At 38.9% G+C, this 14,012-nt stretch overlaps 2 protein-coding genes across 4 annotated transcripts in view; one reads left to right on the plus strand and one right to left on the minus strand.

The window, feature by feature from the left end:
• The window catches only part of NT5C3A (5'-nucleotidase, cytosolic IIIA), a 207,009-nt gene that overhangs the window by 152,880 nt on the left and 40,117 nt on the right, over window positions 1-14,012 (minus strand). The window lies entirely within an intron of this gene.
• The window catches only part of BBS9 (Bardet-Biedl syndrome 9), a 448,879-nt gene that overhangs the window by 58,298 nt on the left and 376,569 nt on the right, over window positions 1-14,012 (plus strand). For all 3 annotated transcript variants that reach the window (XM_063452070.1, XM_063452069.1, XM_063452071.1), the window contains exon 5: window positions 5,404-5,517. In XM_063452070.1, the coding sequence (XP_063308140.1) occupies window positions 5,404-5,517 (114 nt within the window). The remainder of the gene's footprint in view (window positions 1-5,403; window positions 5,518-14,012) is intronic.

Below are 14,012 nucleotides of genomic sequence, written 5' to 3' on the forward strand. Positions count from 1 at the left end.
TTCTACTCACTACCGAAAGCTCATATAAAAGGATAGTCTTTTAAGAAGAACTATGGTCTTGGGTAAGCAAAACCTTACCCAGAATGCGAGTATTTATGTGCATTATATTCTTAGAAATTTGGTTAAGGTCCTCCCGTCACACATTAGAGCAGGCATAGGCAACCTTCGGCACTCCAGATGTTTTGGACTACACCTCCCATGATGCTATGCCAGCATTATGGGTGTCAGAGCATTATGGGGGATGTAGTCCACAACATCTGGAGTGCCGAAGGTTACCTACCCCTGCCTTAGAGACACAACACAGACGTTGCAGGTTTTATTTCAGTTAAAGTCTCTATACTTTAGTTTCAACGTAGAAGGCATATACAGTTCAATTCCTCACAAGGCTGTCATAGCTCATGTATCAACCTTTCTGGAAAACATGTACCCATAACAACTTTCTATTCAAGGGGTTGTAATACCACGAGGTTAGATGAACTGCTATGGGAACAGCTTGTGCCCCCTCATATGCCAACCTCCACCTGGGGTGGTGGGAGGAGTATATGTTCTTCATTACCAACATTGATGACATCTTAGTGGTTTGGACTGGTACTAAAGACTTGTTTCTAGATTGCTAACAACCCTATTTCACAAGCCCACTGCTACGAATAACATTCTCAATTAGCAGAGTCATCACCCGCAAGGATTTAAAACGGGAATTTCAGTCGGACAGTAACTAAGACTTCGAAAAAACTGTTTGTCTGTATGACTTCAAATAAATCTTTTGAAAACTATTTAAGGACAAAGGAACAGGAGTCTAAAAATTGCATATAATACAGCCTTTCTGATGTACCGTAACAGCGTTTTGAGGGAGGATGTTGTGAAAAGATCCACAGGTAAGTTAATGGAAAGATGTTGGTCTTTTCTGTATCAGGACCAACATTTAAGACTGGTCATAACTCCCAGGGCCGTCTTTAATAATGTTTGGACCGTGGGCAAGCATTTACTAGGGCCCCCATAGACCGTGCCCCCCAACTCCCTTACATGCAATCACACCCTCCACCGCAACGCATAAAGTATAAAGATCCCTGGTGCAAGAATTTTATTTGGCTCCCCAATTGCAAGATTGGACAAAAGGTTGCAACTCCAACAATGCATTGACAGGTGGGGCTCTTCCAATTTGCCATGCTTGCAGGGTTGTATTTTGAATGTAAGCATGTTTTTGTATGAAGTAGGTTTGTCTGAATGTGTTTGTATGTGGTGTTGGAGTTTGGATGCAAGCGTGCATTTATGTGTAGTGTTGTTTTTTGAATGTGTTTTATATATAATTTTGGTGTTCATAAACACTGACACACATGCAAATACACAGATACACACACTGAATACTTACAGATACCCAGACACATACAGAGATACAGACATATAAACTGACTGACATACTGACACACACAAATACATACATTGACAGACTACTGACACACACACACATGTACTGACGCACACAGATACATACTGACACACACACACACACAGACCTCAAATGCAAAGCGTGCAAATATATACTGCAAACGTTCACAAACTCAGATTTGAGTGAAAACTTTACAACTCATTTATTTTTTAATTGTAAAACTAGTGGGGTGATATACCTTCTTACATGCAGTTGTCTGATGAAATTTGTTGGAAAGACCTCTCGACCTATAAAAACAGAGGAGTCTAGAACATATAAACTTTGTAAATTTATCTAGAAATGCCAATCTCTAGACACCTGAAATTACACCATGGTGGGTCTTTGAAGGGAATCAGACTTCATGATATTGAGAAGATCAGTCTCTGTCCAGAAAGGGTGACATTGATAGAAAACTCCACGAAGAGTCTGGTTATTGGATCTACAAATTAAAGACCACTCATGGTCTAAATGAGGGGTTTTCTTATACCCATTTTATCTCAGATTAAGTTTCAAGGGTGGTGATACCTATTGATTTTCCTGCAGTAATATACCTGTTCCATACTAGATACACACTCTATGGAAATGTTTACTTTCAGTATAATGTAATGTACGCATATTTTCTGTATACTTTTCAACCCATTCTTTTTGCGCACTTAGTTATTATAGTACATTGTTTTCTCTCCTCTTACAAATATGCTATTATAATCGTTATTTTTATTTTTTATTTCTAATTTTGATCAGAGCCAGCCTAGATTTATCTATTCGGCTTCTTTGGAACACTCTCCCTGGGTTGTTGTATTGTTTTCTTATCCCAGTTTATTGCGAAACATACAGACAGATGGTCTATTTCCCCCTTTGGTTGCATTGATACTTATTCCAGTCTCTTATTGCTGCTTAGCCTCATGATTACTTGTTTACTCAGGCACTTCTATACATGGATATATTTTCTGTATGTGTATTCAATAAATGATCCCATCATGTGTTATTGCTGATTAATTGATTTTCTGATTGGCAACTTTTAGGTGATATGCCCCCAGGGGCTGTGAATACCCTTAGGGCTGTGCACCTCTCTTCTTAATGTGGACATCCTTATGTTTGACCCTGTAACTTTCCAGATCACCATGAAATCTATACTTGAGGGGTACTATTGTACTTGTGAGACATTACTCTACACAAATATGAGTATTTTAGAGCAGTAAAATGTATTCTACTGATAAACTACCATTTCACCATCGATATTATTTGTAAAAAATGCAAAAAAACAAATATAATCGCAAATTTTAGCCAGGGTTTGTGACTAAGTGACTACAAAAATAGAGTGGACGTACCCCATTTTGAAAACCTTATCTACTTAAAAAAAAAAATATATACATATATATGGTTTGATGGGGGAAAATTAGATTGGCCAGCTTTAAAAAGGACATGGGTGAATGATGACCAGCTTTGAAAATTCCAAGTTGGAAAACTGGAATGCGCCCTCTCCAAATAAGGTTGGTTAGCCCCCAGAGAAACCTATACATGGGTGGTATTACTGTACTCAGAATATGATGAACACATATTGGGGTGTTCTGTGGCAGTAACCCTGAAAGTTCTCAGTACGTGTATTCTTAAACTGCTGCATGTGTCAAAAAAATCACCAATTATTTTTTTTTTTCCAATTTGGCATAGATTGGTTGTAAAATGGTTGCATGAAAATAGTCAAAATACCCCAAATGTAATACCTTAGGTTGTCTTCTTTAAAAAAATATATACAGGTGAAGGGTTATTTAGGATTCCTGACAGATATCAGTGTTACAATGTAACTTGCGTGCTACTTGTACTTATTACCCTATAACTTGCAAGAAAAAGCTAAGAACATGTTAACATTGGGTATCTCAGGACAAAATTTAGAAACTATTTAGCACAGATATTTTTTGGCGGTTGTAGATGCGCAACAGATTTTGGGGGTCAAAGTTAGAAAAAGTGTGTTTTTTACTTTTATTTCATCATATTTTATATTTTTTATAGTAAATTATATGATGAAAATAATTGTATCTTTAGAAAGACCATTTAATGGCAGGAAAAATGGAATATAATATGTCTGGGTACAGTGTATGTGTGTATGTGTGTGTGTGTGTGTGTGTGTGTGTATATATATATATATATATATATTATGTGTAGGTACAGTAAATGAGTAAGAGGAAAATCACAGCTAAACACAAATACTGCAGAAATGTAAAAATAGCCCTAGTCCCAAACGGTAAGAAAATTGAAAAGCGGTCTGGTCACTAAGAGGTTAAATTTGTGTAAATTTGATGGCCCTTAGAGAGATCATTGACCTCTATGATTGCAGACTGCACTATTAAAACAGTGATGTAATATCATATAAACTTCTGGAGCTCTCAAGCCTGCTGTTAACACTGGAAAAAGTTTGTTGGCACATTTGGCTTGTGAGCTTACAGTTGAACAGCTATGTTCTATAATTAACTGCATGGCACTACTTGCACATTACATTTGTAGTTTTGTGTTTTTTATTTCCCTTGAAATATTCCATTTTAATGGATTGTCAGTGTTTTGATGTAATTTTAGCACCTCTTGTAATAGGTACTTTTCCACTTGTACAATATAAATGCCTCTTAAACTTAATTGGAATGCAGCTTGTTACAGGCAAGTTGGTTATATTAAATGTTATATTAAATTGAATGCCAAGTAACACATCAATTTTCTTACTGGACCCTGACTAACTTGCCTGGAATAGGGTGCATTGTCAGAAGTTTGGAACTTAATATGAAGACTCTAAATATGCTGTATGTTGTTGTCCTAGATGTTCTGTGAAAATTATACTCTGAAGTATGGCAAAGTGATAAAATGTAAAAAACAAAAAGGAAAATGTGGATCATGTGTAAGATTACTTGCAGGCAACACATTTAGCAGAATACAATTCTTCCAAGAACTAGAAATTAATATTAATTAAAGGGTTACTCCAAGCACCATGAACTATGCACAGATTTGACGTGATCATGGTCACTGGAATTTAACTCCTTTGCTGCTGGAGGTGTAATTCCAACACAGGCAGCATCATTAGCCAGCCGAGAACAACAAAGTCAGTTCTGTGCAAATGTATTTGCCCAGACATTCATTTGTTCAGCCAATAAAAGAGCAGTATAGTTCCAGCGGATGGAAGCTGGATGTCGCAAACCCTGCTTCTCAGGAGCCCCAGCACCAGGCAGGACCAGCTAAGAGAACAACCCGTTGTAAAACCCATACCGTCAATTGGTGACTATGATTGGCTGAGAGTTTCCATGTCTTGCTTCCTTGTTACCATTCAAATAATACCATCCAAAATTTATTTAACAGTGGTCAGAGGGACTGTGCCAGGAGCCTCCAGGCTTTATAACTATTTCAATGATGTTGTGGACTACATCCCCCACAATGCTCTGACATCCATAATGCTGGCAAAGCATCATGGGAGGTGTAGTCCAAAACACCTGGAGTGCCGAAGGTTGCCTAGGCTATGGACTTTAGTTATGTACTTAATGACTATGGAGTTATGAGAAGCACCTGTTCAAGAAGTCGTAATTCACAGAAATTACTTAATTCCTGTGAATTATGCGATTGAAACCATGATCTGCTAGTTTAAAATAACAGATGCACAATACGTTGTTTTATAGTAGAGCGCTATGCTGTCTCCCTCAATACTCTTTCTATTGGGTTTTATACCCCACTTCCTCTAGACTGTAAGCTTGTTTGAGCAGGGTCCTCAACTACCTATTGTTCCTGTCTTATTTCATTTGTTAAATTCCCCTCTTATTGTAAAGCGCTGCGGAATAAGCTGGCGCTATATAAATACCAATAATAATAACATAACTCATGTATGTACATGCCAACCATTTAATTTTCTTCTTAGACATAAATGTAATATTCTAAGGCAGTTTTCTATTTGCATCAAACTAATCCATCATACTAATATATTTGTTTTCCTATCTCACTCTTTCCAGGCACATTGGGAAATGTGGAACATGGAAATCAATATCAAATTAAATTAATGTATGAACATAACCTTCAGAGAACTGCATGCAATATGACCTATGGACCATTTGGAGGAGTAAAAGGTATTTCAAAACTAAATGAGGCAAAGAGAAAATGGTCTTGCTATGTAATTCAGCACAACAAAACCGTAAAGTATTTGATTTAATCAGTGGATAGAAAAAACAGACTATATATTTTATTGTTGATTTGCTTGCTAGCTATTATATTTTAATTTTTTATCTTGTGGAGAATTAAGGAGAAAATCGGTTTCTACTTCCTCATCAGGACATTTCAATATTCTATCTTCCAAAACACTGTTCTAATTCTCTAGTCTCCCTTTCTTTGTCATTTAACCAGCATTTCAACACTTTGCTTCATTACTCATCTTTTATCGCTTTCCTTCATTCAGTTTTTTTTTTCCATCCCAGTTGTTCAGGATTTTGAAAAGTAGTGATAACAATAAGAACCTTTATTTATTATTTTTCCTAAACCCTTTTGTTTCCAGTAAACTTACTCCTTTCTGTCCTTTCGATTTCTTACAGTTTGAGATACTTATAGGGCTAGTTTAATCTGAGTACGTATATTCAGGCATATGATCCTGATTTTTACCATAGGATCAGGCTTTATTAGGGGAACTTTGGGTTCTTATATGTTATTTATTCCATTCATTTGGAATATTTGTGATATATTCCAGCTTTTCTTCTATATATGATTAGTTGATACTTTTTGTTACTTTTGTTGCTACACTTTTAGCCACTTGGTTATTTTTTATAGTATCAACTGTATCAATATAATTTAGTTTCGCCTTATTAAGCTGGAGTCTATATCTTTTTCGGTGTTTTGTCCACAATGACTGTTTGATCAGTCCAATGTATTTGAGGCATGTGGTGCTGACTTTAATTAATTATCAATAAACTTTATTATTTTCTTTATGTGGTTTGCACCGTGTCTGAGATACATTTTTATGAGGTTTATATTTAGCGCTCCACTGGGGTACTGGTCTTGTTGGGATTTACTTTCTGTTCAGGAAAGTTTCTCCCTCATCTCCTTTAATTTGTAGATTTTGAAAAGTAGTGAAGCAAACATGTTATACACAATGTCACAATAGCAATACTTCATCTTATTAAGGAAGCTATAAGTACATTTAACTCATGAATATCATTAGAGAAAATATATATTAAAAATATATATATTAAAATATAGCCCAGTTAATGAACTCCAATTCTCTTCTCTAGAAATTCGGGTCATCTTCTGCTTTTAGTGGCTCACTCTACTTTTAATATATAAATAACCCTCCCATTATTTTATATTAATCCTTTTACTGTGCTATTTAAAATTATTTGTGTACCTTGCCAAAGCCAAATTATACCATCTTAAATATTGATCTTTTCCAGGTTCCTACATTTTATGACATTTGTAGAAATCATTCGCTCTCCTCCAGATACATCTATCTCTGCTTCATTTTAAGGGAACCATTTAACTAACCCACATTCTTGGTTTTGGTGTCATTAAAGTGATCGCCTAAGCACCATAAGTGCCTAAATTTATTGTAGGGAACATGGTGCTTGGAAGCTATGTCTGAACATTTACCATACATTTCTGCTTATTTTTATTATATTTTATTTTTTACTTTTTGGGGTCAAAACTTCACAGCCAACCCACATATCAATTGAAACATCAAAGCAGTTGTATAGCATGAGCACACACAACACACTGACCTGCCAGATAATGCAGGGTAGCACTTAGATGTGGCAGGGGATAATAGATGTTTGAGTTAATGGGTATGTGTGTCCCTGACTCAGTGTCATACACACTGTATTGCCAATAAAGAAGGTGTGTCCTACTGGTGCACATGTGCACCAGGTTTCCTTAATGCCAAGTGTTGCGTGAAGTGGGTCTGTCCACATCTGGGGTTTGTATAGTTGCATTATGGTGACCACGGACAGGGCAGTGTCTAAGGGGTGCACGGAATGTTGAATTATACTTACCTGAACCTGTCCCTTACAGCCATCTCCATCTTCTACCTGTTGCTCCTCTTTAGCTCCTGGCACTTTAGTTTTTTTCTAATTTGGCTATTCTTGCAAAATTTCCAAATTCACTTTGAATTCCCAACAATTCTCATTTTGATAAAGAATCCTGTTAGTATGAAGGTTTAACTTTGCAACTCTTTCTGAAGTACTTTTAATTCTACATTTGAGCTTACCTACTTTGAAAAGTGTTATCTAATTGGCCTCATGGGCTTTAAATATCCCCTGGGTTTTTGTTTCCTATACCAGCTTCAAAACATATAGCATATAAAGGAAAAGTACATAAGCAGACAGATAGGAAATTTAAAGGAGCACTATAGGGTCAGGAACACAAACATGTATTACTGACCCTATAGGGTTAAAACCACCATCTAGCCACCCTGTCCCCCTCATGCCTCCCTAAAAATAGTAAAATCTTACTTGTATTCAAGCTTGAAGCTGTAACTCTGCATGCTGTTTGCCTCAGAAAAACAAGCTGTCTGCTGACATCACTAGAAGTGGTGACCTGATCCAATCACAGTGCTTTCCCATAGGATTGGCTGAGACTGACAAAGAGGCAGATCAGGGCAGAGCCAGCATGATTCAAACACAGCCCTGGCCAATCAGCATCTCCTCATAGAGATGCATTGAATCAATGAATCTCTATGAGGAAAGTTCAGTGTCTGCATACAGAAGGAGGAGATACTGAATGTCTGGATGCATTTTAGGCAGCCATGACACAGGAAGGATCTCTAACAGCCATCTGAGGAGTGACCAGTGAAGTTATCACTAGGCTGTAATGTAAACACTTCATTTTCTCCGCAAAAAGCCTGAAGGTAATGATTCTACTCACTAGAACAAATTCAATAAGCTGTAGTTGTTCTGGTGACTATAGTGTCCCTTTAAGTAAGTGTACATGCTGGTATCTAGTTCTTTTTTGGCATAAGATGTGTTACTGGAAACTGAACTTTTTAACAAGATGTTTGGTAAATCCCTTTGTATCAAGACAGTTGGATGTACTTGGTCATGAAGATGTTAATGTTTCATCATAGATGTCTTCCTAAATAGTAATGCTGAGATTTTCACCTAACTTATCTTCAGCTTAATTTTATTAGAAACGTGTACACTGAAATATGAATTAGAGATGTACACGGCTTCCTGAGAGATCAACATTAATTAAAGGGCCATTATAGGCACCAAAACTGTAGCTTAATGGAGTGGTTTTGGTGTAAATCATGTTATTTATACAGCCCTGGTCTCACGTCCTTACTAAACACAGAGCTCAAATGTTTAAACTCCCTTTATTGCACCTTCTGTTAAATTTAGAATTTGTTATCTCCTGCTCTGTTAATATCATTCTAGACGCAGCAGGAGCCTCCTGTGTGTCATTAAAGTTCAGTTTGCACAACAGGAGATTACAAAGTTCTAAAGTTAGGTAATAGTCTAGGTTGAAAAAATAAAATACTAAAGTTCACAAAGTTCAGCCATGAACCCCATTCTTTTATGCTGTTGATTCAAAAGAAGGCAAAAAACCCAAGTGTTGCATTTTCCAATTATGGCACAAATAAGGGGGGGGAATTCCTTCTTGATGCCATAATAGCAAACCGATTTCTCCTTGGACCAATAACCTGTTTACATACGTATCAATTATTTACTTGAATACTCTGTTTATGCAAAAAAAGCATTCAAGCCTCTTTTTAAATGTATCTATACAAGCTGGTAACACAACCTCTTTAGGCAGATACTTTTTATTGTTGTTACTGTAAGGAACCCTTTTGTCTGCTGTAAGCAAAAGCACCTTTCTACTAGTCTCAATGGGCCTCTTGTCTGTTGTGTATTCCTGATAATGAATATGTTAGAACATAGCGGTTTGTATTGACCTTGTATATATTTGTATAGTGCTATCCTATCCAGTCTGAGGAGCCTTTTATCTAAAGAAAACAATTTCAGATTGTCTAGCCTTTCCACATAACTAATGTTTTAATCCCCCTTACTAGTGTTATACTTTGTTCCGCACTTTTTCTAGTTCTGCAATATCCTTCTTTAAAACTGGTGCCCAAAACATCACCGCATATTCAAGGTTGAGTCTTACCATTGACTTGTAATGAGGCAAGATTATATTTTGATTATATTAATTAGTCAAAACCCCTTTTATGCATGAAAGCACCTTGCTAGCTTGTGCAACAGCAGACCGGCATTGCTTACTGTTGCCTAATTTGTGATCTATAATTGTTCCCAAGACCTTTACATTTTATGTTATCCCTAACTCTACCCCATTGAATATACAAATGACCTTGTGGGTTCCTTATTCCAAAATACATGGCTTTGCATTTAGCTGTATTACATCTCATCTGCCACTTGCTTGCTTAGTCCCCCAATTTATCAACATTTCTCTGTAGAGAAGTTATCATGTTCAGACTGAATTTTCTTACTTAGGTTGGTGTCATCGGCAAACACTGACAGTTGTCTTTCATTGTCAACTTCAAGATAATTTATAAATAGATTAAAGAGAAATTGATACGGGACAGAACACTGAGGCACTCCACTTATCACTTTTGCCCAGTTTGACAAGTTTTCATTTACAACTACTCTCTGCACTCTATCTTTAAGCCAGTGTTCTATCCAAGAACACAATTGTTCATCTAAACCAACTGAGTTCAGTTTTTCTAGTAACCTTTTGTGCGGAACTGTATCAAATACCTTAGCAAAATCCAAGTAGACCACATCTACTAGATCACTCTATATATTTCTACTAACTTCTTTATAGAACGCAATTAAATTAGTTTGTCATTATCTGCCATAAGACAATGTTTATTCCTGCTAGTGATATTTTTGTTCAGAATTAAATCTTGAATATTATCCCTTAACAGCTCTTTAAATAATTTCCCAACCACAGATGTTAAGCTCATCGGTCTGGAGTTTCCAGTTTGAGCTTTTGGACCCTTTTTAAATATAGGCACCACATCTGCTTTTCTCCAATCCTCTTATACAGTTCTTGACAGAAAAAAAATACAGAAAAATTAAATACATTGGTATGGATATTTCTACACTAAGCTTATTGAGCACATGTAAGTGAATACCATCTGGCCCTGGGGCTTTGTTTACATTCACTTTATTCATTTCTTGAAGCACTTTATACTTTGTTAACCAAATACCTGTTTCCTATAAGGCTTTCATTACAGGGATTTGCAAATCTACAGCCTGTGATTCTTCTTCCTTATATACTAAAGAAAAATAATTATTTAGAATCTCTGCCTGGTCCTTCTCCTCCTTGATTAACTCATCCATTTCCATTTCCAATGGGCCAATACATTCACTTTTAACCTTTTTATACTTAAAAACAAAAAAAAACAACAACAAAAAACTTTTTGGAGCTGGATTTACTCCTTTTGGCTATGATCTTTTCATTTCAAGTCTAAAGGCTTCCAAATTCTCATCCGTATCATGAACTACTTGGTTTCAAATCAGGTTTACTATAAAGACATACTCCACCCATTTTCAATTCTTTCCTATTCTTTCAAAATAATGTATATCATTTTAAATTAATAGCCCAGTCAACTGTTTCATCCCACCAAATTTCAGTAATCCCAGTTGTGTCATACTTCGCATCGTATGCCAATATCGCAAGCTCCCCCTTTTCCTACACAAGCTTCTTAAATTAGCAAGCAGACATTTAAAGTTACCATTTGTTGCTTGAGCTGTAATTAACACCTTCTTGCACTGTCTGCTAACATTACCACTCCCCCCCATCTCTGTCCTCCTTAATTTCTGCTGAATTCCCTTCTTTTTTCTATACTATATGCCATAGTAACCCATCTTCGATTCTCCCCCTCTAGTTTAAAGCCTCCTCCAACTTTCTACCCATCCTCTTCTCTGGCTCAAAAGACCATTTTCCATTCATGTGAAATCCATATAGAAATGTATATAGAATGTAAGTATGCCAAATTAAGGAGCTTTCTACTAAACAGTCAAAAGAGCAAAAAAAAACAAAAAAACACGGTTTTCTTAAATTTCAGTTTTTCAGTTGTCTAGTAGATAAATCCCTAGTTTGTTACACTTGCAGCAATCCCATGTATGGCTAGGATACCAAATTAGGGAGCCACATACTAAATGGATGAAACAGTAAAAATAAGGAAAGGCCTTTTTCTTAAATCTGCTCTTAAAGTTGCTTAATAGATAATTCCCTTATTTGCTATGCTTATGAAAAATAATGGATCTGAAATATTAATTTCGATTTTTTCCAAATTAGTTTCCATTCATTTCAAATTAGTTTTTGCTTTGTACAGATTTTGGAAATTCTGCCATTTTAGACGAAACTTCTTGCACATGTCTAATAAGCAACACCAAGCTCCTTTTTATTGACATGTGTTTGTAGACAATAATTTAACCTGTTCTTTTTCACACAAAGGAATGTTACCAACTTCTCTCAGACAAACAAAGTTTCTAGATCCATGTAACATTAAGGATAAAAATTGCCTTATGAATATTTTGAAGTATTTTCAAGATGAGAAAAACAGAGTGACAGGATGTGAATACACTCAATCTTAAAACCTATGAGAAAATTCATAGTACCTTGGAGTCGCTTGAGCAGAAGTGATAATCCCTGTTGGGTTTGCTGCAAGGATATTGGCTTAGAATTTTCCTGTGGTATAAATAAAGTTGTCAGCAGAAAACTCTTTATCAATTGCATGTATACTTTGTGTAAATATAATGGTTGGCAAATTGGGCTTGCATAGATTTTATAAAACATCTAATAGCTTAATGGCTTGATCATGTATTATCACTAACATTTTAGAGAGCTGTATTTTGAGGTTTAAAAGTTACCACCAATTGTTTCACTGTCTGGAAATGGGATGTTATAGGAACTTTGTATAAGATAGGACACAACGTCAATTTTAGACTAAATAGCTGATGGTGCTATAGTTTCACAATGTGACTCCGAGTACACCCAAGATGGAGATAAGTGGTAACAAACACAATTAGTTGAGCCGCGCACGCATTAAAAACACCCATAGGAAAGCATTTCCAGACTGGGCCTGGTTACGGCCCACCGAGCATTGAGACCCCCACCGGCACCAGAAGACCAACCCAGGGACATCCTATGCTGCCTAGATAATTTCCCATTAAAAGAAGAAATACTGCGCACAGCCCGCCGCATGGGCACCATCCGCCTAGAGGGTCAGACGATATACCAAAACCTCTCCCGGTACACACTACAGGCCAGAAGAGCCCTACGCCCAGTAACATCCACCCTGCAAAAGGCGGGCATCCAATACCACTGGGGGTACCCTTTCTCCCTATCTGCTCGACACCATGGGGGGAACCATACCACGTTGGGGAGGGAGGCAGGACACACGAACAACACCTATATCCAGAGGCGGCTCTCTAATTAGGCAATTTAGGCGGCCGCCTAAGGCCTCGCACTGATGGGGGCCTCGCGGCCGCCTAAATCGCCATAGGGCAGTGACATGTCGGATCCTCGGTCACGGACCGAGGACCCGACACAGGAGGGGGACCGGCGGCTTGCCCTTAATGCCGCCGGGTGCGAGGCCCCTCCTATGCCTGCCCGGGAGAGAGCCAGCCTGTCTGCAGCTCCGCCGAGTGCAGAGCTGCAGACTGAGGGGGTCTCGCGATCTTAGCCAGTCAGAGCGTTGCCGCGGGTTACCACGGCAACGCTCTGATTGGCTGCGATCGCGAGACTAGACTAACCACGTGGTCTGCAGCTCTGCACCCGGCGGAGCTGCAGACCATGAAGGGAGCCCACCAGACCACCAGGGAATCAGGATACAGCGTACCCACCGGACCACCAGGGAATACATTTATTATCAAGGTATTTGTGACCCCTGCACAGCCACCTTACCACCCTCTGCCACCTTACCATCCCTTGCCACAGCCACCTTACACCATTTGCCCACCTACCCTATCACTGCCCTCCTACCACCCTCTGCCCCCTGCCACAGCCACCTTACCACCCTCTGCCCCCTACCACCCCTTGCCACAGCCACCTTACCACCCTCTGTCCCTACCACCCCCTGCCACAGCCACCTTACCACCCTCTGCCCCCTACCACCCCCTGCCACAGCCACCTTACCACCCTCTGCCCCCTACCACCCCTTGCCACAGCCCCCTTACCACCCTCTGCCCCCTTACCACCCTCTGCCCCTTACCACCCTCTGCCCCTACCACCCTCTGCCCCTACCACCCTCTGCCATTACCACCCTCTGCACCTTACCACCCTCTGCCACCTTACCATCCCTTGCCACAGCCACCTTACCACCCTCTGCCCCCTACTACCCCTTGCCACAGCCACCTTACCATCCTCTGCCCACCTAACCCATCACTGCCCTCCTACCACCCTCTGCCCCCTACCACCCTCTGCCACAGCCACCATACCACCCTCTGCCACCTTACCACTCTCTGCCCCTACCACCCCTTGCCACAGCCACCTTACCACCCTCTGCCCACCTACCCTATAACTGCCCTCCTACCACCCTTTGCCCCCTACCACCCCTTGCCACAGCCACCTTACCATCCCCTGCCCACCTACCCCATCACTGCTCTCCTACCACCCT

The sequence above is a fragment of the Pelobates fuscus genome, chromosome 4, assembly GCF_036172605.1.
Source record: "Pelobates fuscus isolate aPelFus1 chromosome 4, aPelFus1.pri, whole genome shotgun sequence".
In the NCBI taxonomy this organism is placed as follows: domain Eukaryota; kingdom Metazoa; phylum Chordata; class Amphibia; order Anura; family Pelobatidae; genus Pelobates; species Pelobates fuscus.